Genomic DNA, 12,870 nt, shown 5'->3' on the forward strand with positions numbered 1-12,870 from the left:
TGCAGTCATGAAGAAGATATGATGTGGAGATGCCGGTGATGGACTGGGGTTGACAATTGTAAACAATTTTACAACACCAAGTTATAGTCCAACAATTTTATTTTTAATCCCACAAGCTTTCGGGGGCTTTCCCCTTCCTCAGGCGGTGTGGAAACGCCGCCTGAGGAAGGGGAAAGCCCCCGAAAGCTTGTGGGATTAAAAATAAAATTGTTGGACTATAACTTGGTGTTGTAAAATTGTTTACAAATGAAGAAGATACAACTTAGACTCCAAACTTTAAAGTAAATTTACTTTACAAAAACCATGTCAAATCATCCTTAGTGTATTTCAATATGTAGTGTTTTTGCTATTTATTGTTGTGCGTGATCTTTTAAGCAGTTTGCTATTGCATTTTCTGCCTACAGCTGCTGTCAGTGCATTAGCTAAGTTTGGAGCCCAGAATGAGGAGCTGCTTCCAAGTGTCTTGGTTCTTTTACAGAGGTGAGAATGACACCATCCACCTGGTGTTGGCTTTCCCTTGTTTAAAAGAATGTCTGATTAGCAGAGTTTAGAAAGTGCTGATGTTGATATTTAAAGCCCTAGAGTTATCTCGATGCCCAGAGTGTTGGAGAACCGATGAGTAGTGGCATGGAGTGATGGTTTTATTTAACTTTATTCATCTTTACCACTCAACCTGTTGTTTCTTGATATACCAAGCAAGGAGCAGATGCTGAAATGGGACAGCTAGGGTACTAGACAGATGGACTTCAGTGGCTCAAATGGCCATTTCTCATGTGCTTAGAAGGCTACCCATACTGGAGAATCAGGGGAAAGAATTGCTCCAGGATAGCCATTCAACTGCCTCCTCAAGCAGCAAAAGGTGTTTGGGTCAGGGAGACCAGAGAAAATAAATGGGCTATTTTTTTTTAAAAATGATTAAAATAAATGGTCACTGAAATCCCTATTTCATTGGGAAGGGGTAGGGAATCACAATTTACTTTTCCAGATGTTAAAAATGACTTTTTTCGGAATAATTCCACACAAGTGTATTTTTTTTTTGTGGCGAGGAGGGAGAGCAGGTTTTAGGCTATGATATACTGTACATTCCTACTATTGAGTAGTTTTGAGATTGTAGAGTTTTAAGCAGTATTGCATGCTTTGATTGATTACTCCGAATGATTGTCAGATTCAGATCTGCTACATTTTTTTGCTCTGTTATTGTCCAGTTGCATGTTGTAAAGAATTTCACAAATGAGACTGGGTGGTGTACATAAGAACATAAGAAATAGGAGCAGGAGTAAGCCAATCGGCCCCTCGAGCCTGCTCCGCCATTCAATAAGGTCATGGCTGATCTGATCCTAACCTCAAATCTAAATTCATGTCCAATTTCCTGCCCGCTCCCCGTAACCCCTAATTCCCTTTACTTCTAGGAAACTGTCTATTTCTGTTTTAAATTTATTTAATGATGTAGCTTCCACAGCTTCATGGGGCAGCAAATTCCACAGACCTACTACCCTCTGAGTGAAGAAGTTTCTCCTCATCTCAGTTTTCAAAGAGCAGCCCCTTATTCTAAGATTATGCCCCCTAGTTCTAGTTTCACCCATCCTTGGGAACATCCTTACCACATCCACCCGATCAAGCTCCTTCACAATCTTATATGTTTCAATAAGATCGCCTCTCATTCTTCTGAACTCCAATGAGTAGAGTCCCAATCTACTCAACCTCTCCTCGTATGTCCGCCCCCTCATCTCCAGGATTAACCGAGTGAACCTTCTTTGTACTGCCTCGAGAGCAAGTATGTCTTTTCTTAAGTATGGAGACCAAAACTGTATGCAGTATTCCAGGTGCGGTCTCACCAATACCTTATATAACTGCAGCAATACCTCCCTGTTTTTATATTCTAAATAGCTGGTTAGCACTCTGCCCTTTCACTTCCAGGACCTCAGCCCAGTCAAGCTCAATGAGCATGAGTTGCTTGTTAAATCTCCCATCATTTTGGGTCATTAATTTGCAAAAGTAGAATGTGAATCTGAAACCTTCCACCTCACAGGTGTATGATGGACTGTGACGACGAAGTCCGTGATCGTGCAACTTTCTACGTGAATGTATTACAGCAACGGCAGAAAGTTCTCAATGCGACCTATATTTTTAATGGTGAGTGGGTAATTATTCTGAAAGAATGTACACTGCCTGAATTCTGGATGTTTTCGGGCGGGGTGGAGTGGTGTGAGACCATTCTCACTTCCTTCAACATTAGCTAACTTTCGACCACTGAATGAAGTGTTGCAGTGGCTGATAAACGTAGTTTCAGGCCCACCGCAGGGATAGATGTTCAGAGCCCCCCAAACCCCACCCTCCTATTGATGAGATAGACTTTCAGGACTTCAGCCCTGTCACTAGCTGGAGGGGCTAATCACAGCATCACAGGTTTACATAGGTAATTCCCATTTATAAATATAGGAATTTATAATGAAAATATTAATATAAGGACAGAATATATGACGAAAATAGAGATTGAATTATGCCTGCACGCTTGAGTTGCCAACTCTCCAGCAATTAAACATTGATCTCCGGGACACTGGTGCGAGCAACCCAGGAGAGAAATCATAGGAATGTATTAAAAAAATGATGTTTTATTACATTTTCTTTAAATACTTTTGTTGATTAGTTATAAAAATATTAGAGATGGGGGAAAAAGGCTGTTTGGATGATTCTTGACTGGTAGTCAGTCTGTTCACTTTCCGATTTGGTGCGGGAAGGCGGTGCACCGTGAGGATGGTTGTGTCGGGTGACTGGTGATGGGGGGGGGGGGGGAGAGAGAGGAGGAAGGAGGTCGTGATGAAACCAGAGTTGGCAACAGTGCTGCACGCTGTGGTCCAATTATCCCTAGCCTTCTAACGCTGTTTCACCTGAACACTATACTTGCTCTTTACTCCCCATGGGAGAACAACTATATTATATATTTATTTTTTTCTCTGTTGGGGGATAGTTGATAGATTTGGCAGTTCTACTGAGAAATAGTGCAGTGTTAAGTATCACATAAATATTTATTATGTTTCCAATGTCGCTCAACTGAACATGAGCTAAAATTAATAAGTCATATTTCAGGGTATCATTTTAAATGTATCTGGCATATTGACAATTAAATATTAAAGGGGAGTGATTATATTTTTGCATTATTTTTTGCAGGTTTGTCCGTCTCCATTCCAGGACTGGAACGAGCTTTACATCAGTATACCCTGGAACCTTCGGATAAACCCTTCGACATGAAGTCCGTGCCCCTGGCCACTGCTGTTACTGTTGAGCAGAAAGCTGGTAGGATGTTGAGCAGAGTGACCTGCTGTTTACTATTGTGGTAAAAGGGTGAATTTTACTAACTGGCAAATCGTGAACCATATCCTCCTCTCTTTTCCCCCCCCCCAATTCATTCAGCTGGAAGATTCAAATGTCTCACAGCCCAGGTGCTCATTCACCCTATCAAGTGGTTACTGTGAGCACTAAGGTGCCAGGCTGTTTTGGAACATTGTTTTCAGAATGTAATTTTAAGCAATTATTTTAAATTTGATTGATTACCATATCATGTGTCTGTTTTAGACTCATTTGAAAAAAAAATGGGCAGCATGGTTGACAGGCTGGTGTTGTAAGGTAATGGGGTAGCCTAGTAATAGTTGTGATTATAGTTCTGCATTCTTGGATTGTTTCTGCAGTGCAAAATAGAATAAATCTGCCTTTGCCTGTGTTATCCCTGCAGAAATTGCACCTGTTACCAGTAAACAGCCAGAGAAGATTGCACCATTGCGCCAAGACATATTCCAAGGTAAAAAAAAGTTTAATCTTTGACTACAAGATGTTCTATAGCTTTATTCCATTCTTTTTTTCTTGTATTTAGACACTGTCCATTCTTCAGGGGTGATCCTGTTCTTAGGAAGTCCCTAGCTTCTGGTTAATACGTTCCCACTGTAACAGTGCTGCTGTATGGGGGTCGATGGTCATGAATTTGCAGCCTGATTCTTCTCTGTATTAAGGTTTTTATTTGTTAGAATCCCTTCCATTGATGTTGAGAATGGGGCTGTGGATAATAAGGGGTGATCTAAATGAAATGAAACTGGTGGGTAAGATGGGAGCTGGCTATCGTGTACCTGGTGATGAGTATCTTGTAGTGTGGGGTGAAATATACTGGGTGTTCTTTCAGCACTCTTGTTACTTTTCTGTTGGAAATATTTATACACAGAACAACTGGCAGCCATTCCAGAATTCAAGCACCTCGGGCCACTCTTCAAGTCCTCGGCACCAGTACAGCTCACAGAAGCAGAGACTGAATATGTGGTTCGTTGCATCAAGCACACATTCAAAAAACATATGGTGTTTCAGGTAATTACTGTCTTTAGCTTTTAAATTCTATATTAAGCTCATTGAATTGAAGGCGAATTATTGACCTGGTTAGGAGGTTGGTTAGGCCATAGAAGACAGAGAGTAGGGATAATTGGTATGTACTCGAATTGGAAGGAAGTGACTAGTGGTGTCCCACAAGTATCTGTGCTGGGGCCTCAACTATTCACTCTAGTTATTAGTGACGTAAATAACACAATAGAGAGTCATATATCCAAGTTTGCCGATGACACAAAGATTGGTGGCATGGTAAGCAGTGTAGATGGGAGCATAAAATTATAAAGAGACATTGATTAAGTGAGTGGGCAAAACTATGGCAGATCCATTTCAACATAGGTAAGTGTGAGGTGTCATCCATTTTGGGCCAAAAAAGATAGATCCAAGTATTTTTTAAATGGTGCTTTTTTCTGTGCAAAAGATAAAATAAAAATGCCATTCCTGAAAATTAGATTTGGCACTTGTAGCATTATATCCAGTGTAACTGTATCATTTGAAGTGCCTCGTGGAACATTTCTTTTACACTAAAGGTGCTTTATAAATGCAAGTTATTCTTGTAAAAATGGAATAAGTACATTGCTTGCCACTGTTGTTGTGGAGTGATAGAACATTAGCTCATGGAAGGTTATGTTGATAGGGTTAGATGAAGAGAGGTGGGAGCATAAATGTAGGTATAGACCGGTTGAGCCGAATGGTCTGTTTCTATGCCGTAGACTGTGTAATGTTCGTGCTTCCCCACATGGGGGCTGCCAAACCTAACCAGAGGCCAAGAGTTGGAGCAAGACACAGCCTGATAGGCAGGGAAAATCAGCCAAGTCCCAACTAGTTGCTGTAACACCCCTTGTGATTACTTCTTGCCCACTTGGTGTTTGGGAATGGCACATGATATGGAGGAAAGGAAACTAACTTTAAACGATGGGTATTGCTTCTCAGGACACACAGTCTTTTATTTCAGTGGCTTTATATTTAAACATCTATTTAATCCTTAGAGGGTGAGAAATCCTCAAACATGGTTTCTTCTTTCCAGTGACTTCCATTTGGATTCACTTAGTGAAAGAATTGAAAGTATTGCATATTTGGTAATATTTTACCATAACCTCCCTTAAATTCTAACATATTTGAATTATACCAATCAGGGATTATTTTGTCTATTATTGTAATACTTCAGAGTTTACAAATTAACGTCCAGTGAAAAGTGCAGACGATTAAACTGAAAGATGGCTTATTTACATAGACTATTGGATTAGGGAAGGAAACTTGCAATTTAGGACTGAAATTCGCAGACTGGAAAACTTATTATCTTAGCTTAAAAAATATATATTTTAATGCCAATTTTCCAGAAGATGACCATCCTAGATTATTTATGTTTAAAAGTGGAAAGTCCGGGAAGTTCCCAGCCAGTAGAATGTATTTCCAGGGCCCAGTGGCTCCCGATAGACTCCCAGGCCAATCTGAAGTGCAGGCCCCTATTGAAGTGATTCTGGCCTCTTCCCATAATGATGTCACTGGTGCAGATAAGCTGGGAAACAGCATTAAAATGGAGGTCTCTGAGCCATTAATTTAATATCTTGTTATTAAGGTATATATTTCTTTAACCTTTTTCAAACACAGGAGGATGTACGTTGAGCAGAAAGTATTCTTGTTAGGCTTCCCTTCCCCTTTAAGGATAACCTGGTTGTTTAGTACCCACAGTACTGTCTTCCCAACATGTGGATTTGAGCCCAAGGGCTTGTTGTGTTCAGATCTATTGGTTGCAGTTGGGATGAGTTATGTCCGTGGATGGAACACCTTTGTAATAGAATGTCCCACTTATGGTTGGTGACTGATCACAGCCATTAGTTTCAGAATGTCACCGATTACTGTAAGAATCCTGAAACTAGTGGCGACTGGGCGAGGATTTAGGAGGTGGTGTTTTTATTTAACGTGTAGTGATCAACTAGAGGCAAGGCCTATTGATTGGGTGGACAGAAAGAGATGAAGATAACCATTGTCCCACATTGCTTTCATTCAGTTTGACTGCACCAACACTCTGAATGACCAGTTACTGCAGAAGGTCACCGTACAGATGGAGCCTTCAGACGCCTATGATGTGGTTTGTTGTGTGGCAGCGCCAGCCCTTCACTTCAACCAGCCCGGCTCCTGTTATACGCTGGTGCTGCTGCCCGAGGACGATCCCACAGCAGGTAAACATTGCCTGTGAAAAATATAGGTCTGGGATTGGATAAATGAAGATAAATCTTACATATCCGGATTGTTTTATGGTGGGGGGGGGGGGTGGGGAAGAGAAGAACCTTTACTTTTCGGCACTCGGTCAGCATAAGCACTCACAGGCCTTCTAGTACAGGATTGGATAGGTGCAGGGGGAAGGCTCCCTCCACACTTTGCTGACAATGCACCATAATCCTACACCTGTCAATGCCACCACAGTCATTTCTATGGCCGCTTAATGAGATTGTCAATTAGTGCCAGGTCACCGGCAGTTTTATGCTGTGCCCTCACTTGCTGCCCACCAAGTTAAAGCTGCCTCAAATCGTTTTTCCTTCAAACTCTCAACAGCCAACTTAGCGAAGAGACTTTCACCCCTCCAATCTCAGTTGGATTCAGACCCAGGTCCTGACATTGAAAGCTAACCCAGTTAGGTATTTGTGCCAATCAATCTGCTACAGTCTCTCTTCTGAAGTCTTATGTGTTTGTGGTTATTCCTTAGTTTCCTGCACGTTTAGTTGTACAATGAAATTTGTAGTGAAAGACTGTGATCCCAACACTGGACTGCCAGAAGCTGAGGGCTATGATGATGAGTACGTGGTAAGTAGCTATGGTTCACGGTTATTGATATGTTTTAGGACTGGAAGGGATTTTTTTTTTTAACACACAGAAATATAATCCCCCTTAGGGAGCATGGCAAACTGTGAGGTAGAATGGAGGAGATTACAGAAGGACATGCCAGAGCAGAAGAATGTGAGCTACCAGTTGGCTTCTGGTGCCTCGGGTAAATGGCCACCCTATATACGTGGCCCTAGAGAGTGGGTATTTGTAGCCTATTTGATCCCGGGGAGCACGACAGCTAAGCCTGATCCAAATCTCACCCAACGTTCACATACTGACACTTTCCAGGAGAGGCAACTGGGCAGCAATCAGGAACGGGAACCCTTGCTAATTTTTTGACTCTTATCCCAGGATTGAGGAGCCCAATTGTAGTATCCCAAACTGTTGTCTCAGCTGAGATCAGCCAACTCAGGACAAATCAGGAATCAAAACTGGGACTGTTTGGTTCAGCCACTTACTGCCTTCAACATCTAATCTATTGGGGGAGCTTTACTCTTCAAGTTGATGTGAATTTGAGACATAATTCCAGTGTGGATCAAGTGCACAGTGCAGTGATTGTGCATTTCTCATTACAGTTTCCTCTGGCGATGCTTAGCACACAATAATGACTTAAAGTTCAAGGGCTATAGTGTTAAAGGTTTTAATTTCAGCCAAATCCAATTGTAAGAAGGCTCACAAGAAAATACTCAACTACCTCTCTTCGTCAGAATGCTTGCTGTCATCACCAAATATTCTCTTTCCTTAGGCACTATTTTCTCTCTTTCCCCTTTCTCCCCCGCCCCCCCCCCCCCACATTTCAAAGCCGTTATCATCATTCCCCTTCTTAAAAAGCTCACTCTCAACCTCTCTATCTGTACTGACTATCTGTCCAGCTCTAACCACCCCTTCCAATTGAAGATTCTTGAATGCATTATCGCCATCCACATGCTGGCAGCTTTTTCTCACCATTTCCCGTTAGACTCCTTCAAATCTGGTTTCTACCTCACCCAATACACAGATCATTCTGGTTTAAAATCACTAACAATACCCTCCATGATGGACACTGATGCAAGTTATCCCTCCATATCCTCTTCACAACCTCCAACATGATCATCCATTCCACCCTCCACCACCTCTCCTCTGCAGCACCATCCCCTCTAATACTTTCATTGCTGTCTGTCCCAATATAGCCAGTCCTTAGAATCTCTTATAATGTTTTAACCTCCAGCATGTCCAAGGTTCCACCCTTGGCCCCCTTCTTTTAGTAATCTATGTGGCACCTTTTGACAACATTATTGTAAGTGTCAGGTCAGCTTATACGTGTATACTGATTACACCCATCTTTACCTGTCTGCCACCATCCAAAACTGCTGCTTTCCTTTTTGACATTAAATTGTGGATGAGCCAGAACTTTCTCCAGCTCAACATTGGCAAGACCAAAGCCAGCTTGTTCGGTTCCTGCCAGACACACTCTGCACCTTGGACCACGATTCAGCCCTCTTCCCATCTGCTTGTTCAGGCGGAACCCAACTTCAGTGTCCTGTTTCACAGTGAAATCTGAGTTTAGCTTCAAATCCTACACCTAATTCATCAGTGCTACCCTTCACCTATGCCCATGACATCAGTCGCCTCCATCCTTACCTTACCTTTATCACTGAAACCCTCATCCACTTCTTTATCCTCTCCAGAGTCATCGTCTCCAATATCTTCCTCACTGGTCGCCCCAATTGCACTCATTCAGAACTCCACAGACTCTTTAATCGTCATGCCCAGAGCTCTGGAATTTCCTTGCCAAACTCATCTGTCTTGCCACATCTGTGCCCACCTTCAAAAGACAAATAAGAAACCTAACTTTCCTGCCACAGCTTCACTCATCTCCCCGCAACTCTTCTTCTCTTCTCCCCCTCCCCGTCCCCCCCCCCCCCAACTCATACTTGTTTATATAGCACCTTTAACTTAGCAACAGGTCCCAATGCCCACCCCACCCCGTGAAGTGCATCAGGACCTGTTGCTAAGTTAAAGGTGCTATATAAAAGCAAGTTGTGATGTACAGTAGGTTGTGAAGTGAATTGAGGCTTTAATAGCCCGAGTGAATTCAAAATAGAAGCTATTATTGAGATCGGTTGAGCAGTAGACTATCATGAGACTAATTTATTTATTTTCCTTCTCTGTCTATAGTTAGAAGACCTGGAGGTGACTGTTTCTGATCACATACAGAAGGTCCTGAAGCCTAACTTTACGGCTGCTTGGGATGAAGTAGGAGATGAGTTTCAGAAAGAGGAGACATTTGCGCTCTCTTCTGTGAAGACGTTGGACGGTACGTGTGTGCATTGGAAGTTGATCCTTACTGTTGTGTTTTTTTTTTAAAACCTCCTTGCCGATTTCTCTGCTCACCTGGAGGTGTTGATTTGTCCCACACTAAGATACTGCCCCACACGTACCAGTTGCGCTCTGGTACCTCGCTCGTGTGTGAGCCTCGGTAGTAATTTCCGCAGGCTATCCGACCAAGAGCTCACTGCAGCTGAGGCCAATCCTACCCCCACACGAGGGGTAGTTGGGCAGGAGGCCTCGCTGATTTATTTCTTCCCCCTTTTCCGAGCCCAGGGGTGCTTAAGCCCAATTGCCACCCTAGCTAAGGTCAGCTAACTTAACATAGACTGAGGATTAAACCTGGGACTTGTGTATATGGTGCTGCTCCACACGGGGCAGTGCCTTAAATCAATGATCCAGCCATCGTGTGGGGGGTGGGAAGCGTCTGCCATTCTATTTAATATCTAGTGATGGTGAATTTAACTCTACATCTGTGCTGCAATTAAGTATCCTGTTTTTGGTCTAATTGTTGAACTCTTTGTGAGAGAATTGAACAGGTTTCTGGTTTAGCTGAGTAGTTGGATACAAATTGAGATGATTCATTGTTGCTTTGGTTCCAAGAGGATCTAGTTGATGGATGGATTGAATAACCTTTCACATTCCTAAATTTAGATGTTTTTAGATATTGACTGTGCTACTGTTAATGTTGCTTTTTGGGGAACAAAACGCTGCACCCCACAGAAAGTTGTATCCCCCACCCTCCCCGAAATCCATGGAGCATCAGATTAATCTGCTTAATACGGTTTGTTTCCAGCATAGCATCTTCAGTGTTTAGGAGAAAATAGGAACTTACGGTTATACATGGAATCCTGTGTGAGAAACAAGTTAAAATGGGTGTCGTGGTTAGGTAGGAAATCAAGTCAAAGGACATGGATAAGCCTGGTGTAAGAGTTGGTCAATATTCTATACAACAAATGCCTGCAATTTCTGCGGGAGATTTGTGGGAGCATCCCTGGATAAATGCGATCTTCCACCAAAGTTACGGTGGGTGATTGGGATCACCCCACAGAAATTCTTCCCCACAGTGTCTTAAGAGGAAGAAGGGCAAGGAACCCAAGAGCCAACTCATTGCCTGAACAGTCACAAAGTGACATTAGTGCATTAGGGAAACTAGGCTAACGGGCAGAACAAAATAGTCACATCAATAATGTGCTCTGTTAAATTTAAACTTTAAATTCACCTATATAACTTTTAAATCCTAGCACAACATTGATAAAGTTCAGATGGCACCCAGTCGATTTAACATTAAGGATAGAAAGAAAGCAAAAAATAAATGTGAATGAAGTACTGATGAAGTGTAGGATTGACCTGAGAGGACAGATGGGGCCTCAGTTTAACATCTCATCCAACAAGTTCCAGTTTAATGTCTCATCTGATGAGCGTGGGGGGCATTGCTGGCGCCATTGGGTTTGATTTAGCTTTTTCCCAATGCCTCAGTTCGGAACATTGCTGCTATATAACTACTTATCCACTTGTTTCCTTTTGCTGCAGAGGCTGTGAATAATATAATTAGTTTCCTTGGTATGCAGCCGTGCGAGAGATCGGACAAGGTACCAGAGAATAAAAACGCCCACACGCTCTACCTAGCAGGTAAGTTCCTTCAATACCTATAGGGAGAGTTGAGCACATATTACATAATAACTGTTGTAGTAATTGGATAGTCTGAGAGACTGTGTTATAAAACATTGCCCTTGGCAATGTAACTAGAGTAAAACTGCATTCCAGCTGCAAACTATCTTTCTATTTGGCTGGGTAACTAAATTTAAACAATATTTTGCATTCATATAGTGCTTTTGATGTAGAAAACATCCTAAGGCACTTCGCAAAAGCATAATCAGTCAAAAATGCACACCAACCCAAAGGAGGCGATATTAGGGGGGTTGACTGAAAGCTTGGTCAGAGGGGGGTTTTAAGCAGAGCCTTAAAGGAAGGAGAGGTTTAGGGAGGAAATTCCAGAGCTTAGGGCCAAGACAGCTAAAGACAAAACCGCAAATGTAGGGTGAAGGGAGAGACCAGAGTTGGAGGAACACAGATCTCTCAAGTGTGTAGGGCTCAAGGAGATTACAGAGATAGGGACGGGTGAGGCCAAGAAGGGATTTAATCAAACTAATGGGAATTTTAAATTTGAGGCGTTGGAGGAGCAGGAGCCAACGTAAGTCAGCAAGAACAAGGGTGATGGGTGAGTGGAACTTGGTGCGGATTAGGATACTGGCAGCACAGTTTTGGTTGAGGTGAAGTTTATGGAAGGTAGAGGATGGTGGCCGACCAGGAGAGCATTGGAATAATCGATTCTGGAGGTGACAAAACACAGATGAGGGTTTTAGCAGAAAATGGGCTGAGGCAGAAGAGAGTGGAACAACTAAAATTTAAAGCACAAACTGGAATTCCTTACCTCTCAATCTCTCTTTCCTCCTACAATATTTTAATACCCAACCTTGGCATCACATGATTTATCTCCTCTTTTGCTTCACTCTTTCCAGCCTGGATAGTGTGCTGTCCAAGGTTTCCCGATTTAAAAAGTTCATTGGTGAACAGTATATTCCTAAATCTACTCTTATTTCATAAGTCACAGACTGTACATGGCAAAGAGCTATTTTCCTAAAGCCGTTGTACAGCAGAAAACCCATTATCCACATTCCAATTAGCTGCCTTGGTGATTATGTGTTAGAATTTTAGTGAGTCTGCTGACACCAATCTCCTCCTCTTTGACATAATCAACTTTGCAGCTTAGGAAAGATTAAATTGAATTTATTTGTATTGTTTTTGTCTTTGTTCCCGTGCATTGGTTTTTGCTATACTATACACCCAAGATCTGTTGAATATCCACTATCCATGAAGGCCGAGTCCCTTCCACCCTCCAGATAGGAGAAAAATGAGCCGTGCATATTTGCAACTGCTTCCTGCTTTTTCTTTTTGTTAATGTATCCCCAAAGGGAAACCACAGAAACTTTCTTACCTGATTTCCACTGATTTAACCTGCAATCATAATGGTCCTGCAGTGGGAAATGGAGATTATACATATCAGCTGGTACTTAAAATGAATGGCATGGCCCCTAGCATCTGCAGGAGAAGGAGACTGCCTGACCTACCTCATTGATGTCTGTGCTCATATTGCAGGCTAATTATGCAGAAAATGGTCTGCCAAAGCAAGGACCAGAGTTTTCATGTAGGTGTGGGGAAAGGATTTATTTTTCTGTTTACAGAATTGGTGTTTTTTGTGCACCTTATTCACAGGATGCTGCCATATCTTTCTGGTTCTTTGGAGTGTGTTTTTTTTTCTAGTTCTCCTTCTATCGAAACTGGAATAGGCCACCCACAGGCCTTGACCAC

At 42.3% G+C, this 12,870-nt stretch overlaps 1 protein-coding gene across 1 annotated transcript in view; it reads left to right on the plus strand.

Moving 5' to 3' along the window:
• Positions 1 to 12,870, plus strand: part of copg2 (COPI coat complex subunit gamma 2) — a 42,184-nt gene that overhangs the window by 28,335 nt on the left and 979 nt on the right. The window contains exons 15-23 of the mRNA XM_068005179.1: positions 405 to 480; positions 2,030 to 2,133; positions 3,169 to 3,294; positions 3,731 to 3,796; positions 4,211 to 4,350; positions 6,377 to 6,548; positions 7,073 to 7,170; positions 9,349 to 9,487; positions 11,032 to 11,130. Of these exons, the coding sequence (XP_067861280.1) occupies positions 405 to 480; positions 2,030 to 2,133; positions 3,169 to 3,294; positions 3,731 to 3,796; positions 4,211 to 4,350; positions 6,377 to 6,548; positions 7,073 to 7,170; positions 9,349 to 9,487; positions 11,032 to 11,130 (1,020 nt within the window). The remainder of the gene's footprint in view (positions 1 to 404; positions 481 to 2,029; positions 2,134 to 3,168; positions 3,295 to 3,730; positions 3,797 to 4,210; positions 4,351 to 6,376; positions 6,549 to 7,072; positions 7,171 to 9,348; positions 9,488 to 11,031; positions 11,131 to 12,870) is intronic.

The sequence above is a fragment of the Heptranchias perlo genome, chromosome 24 (assembly GCF_035084215.1).
Source record: "Heptranchias perlo isolate sHepPer1 chromosome 24, sHepPer1.hap1, whole genome shotgun sequence".
In the NCBI taxonomy this organism is placed as follows: domain Eukaryota; kingdom Metazoa; phylum Chordata; class Chondrichthyes; order Hexanchiformes; family Hexanchidae; genus Heptranchias; species Heptranchias perlo.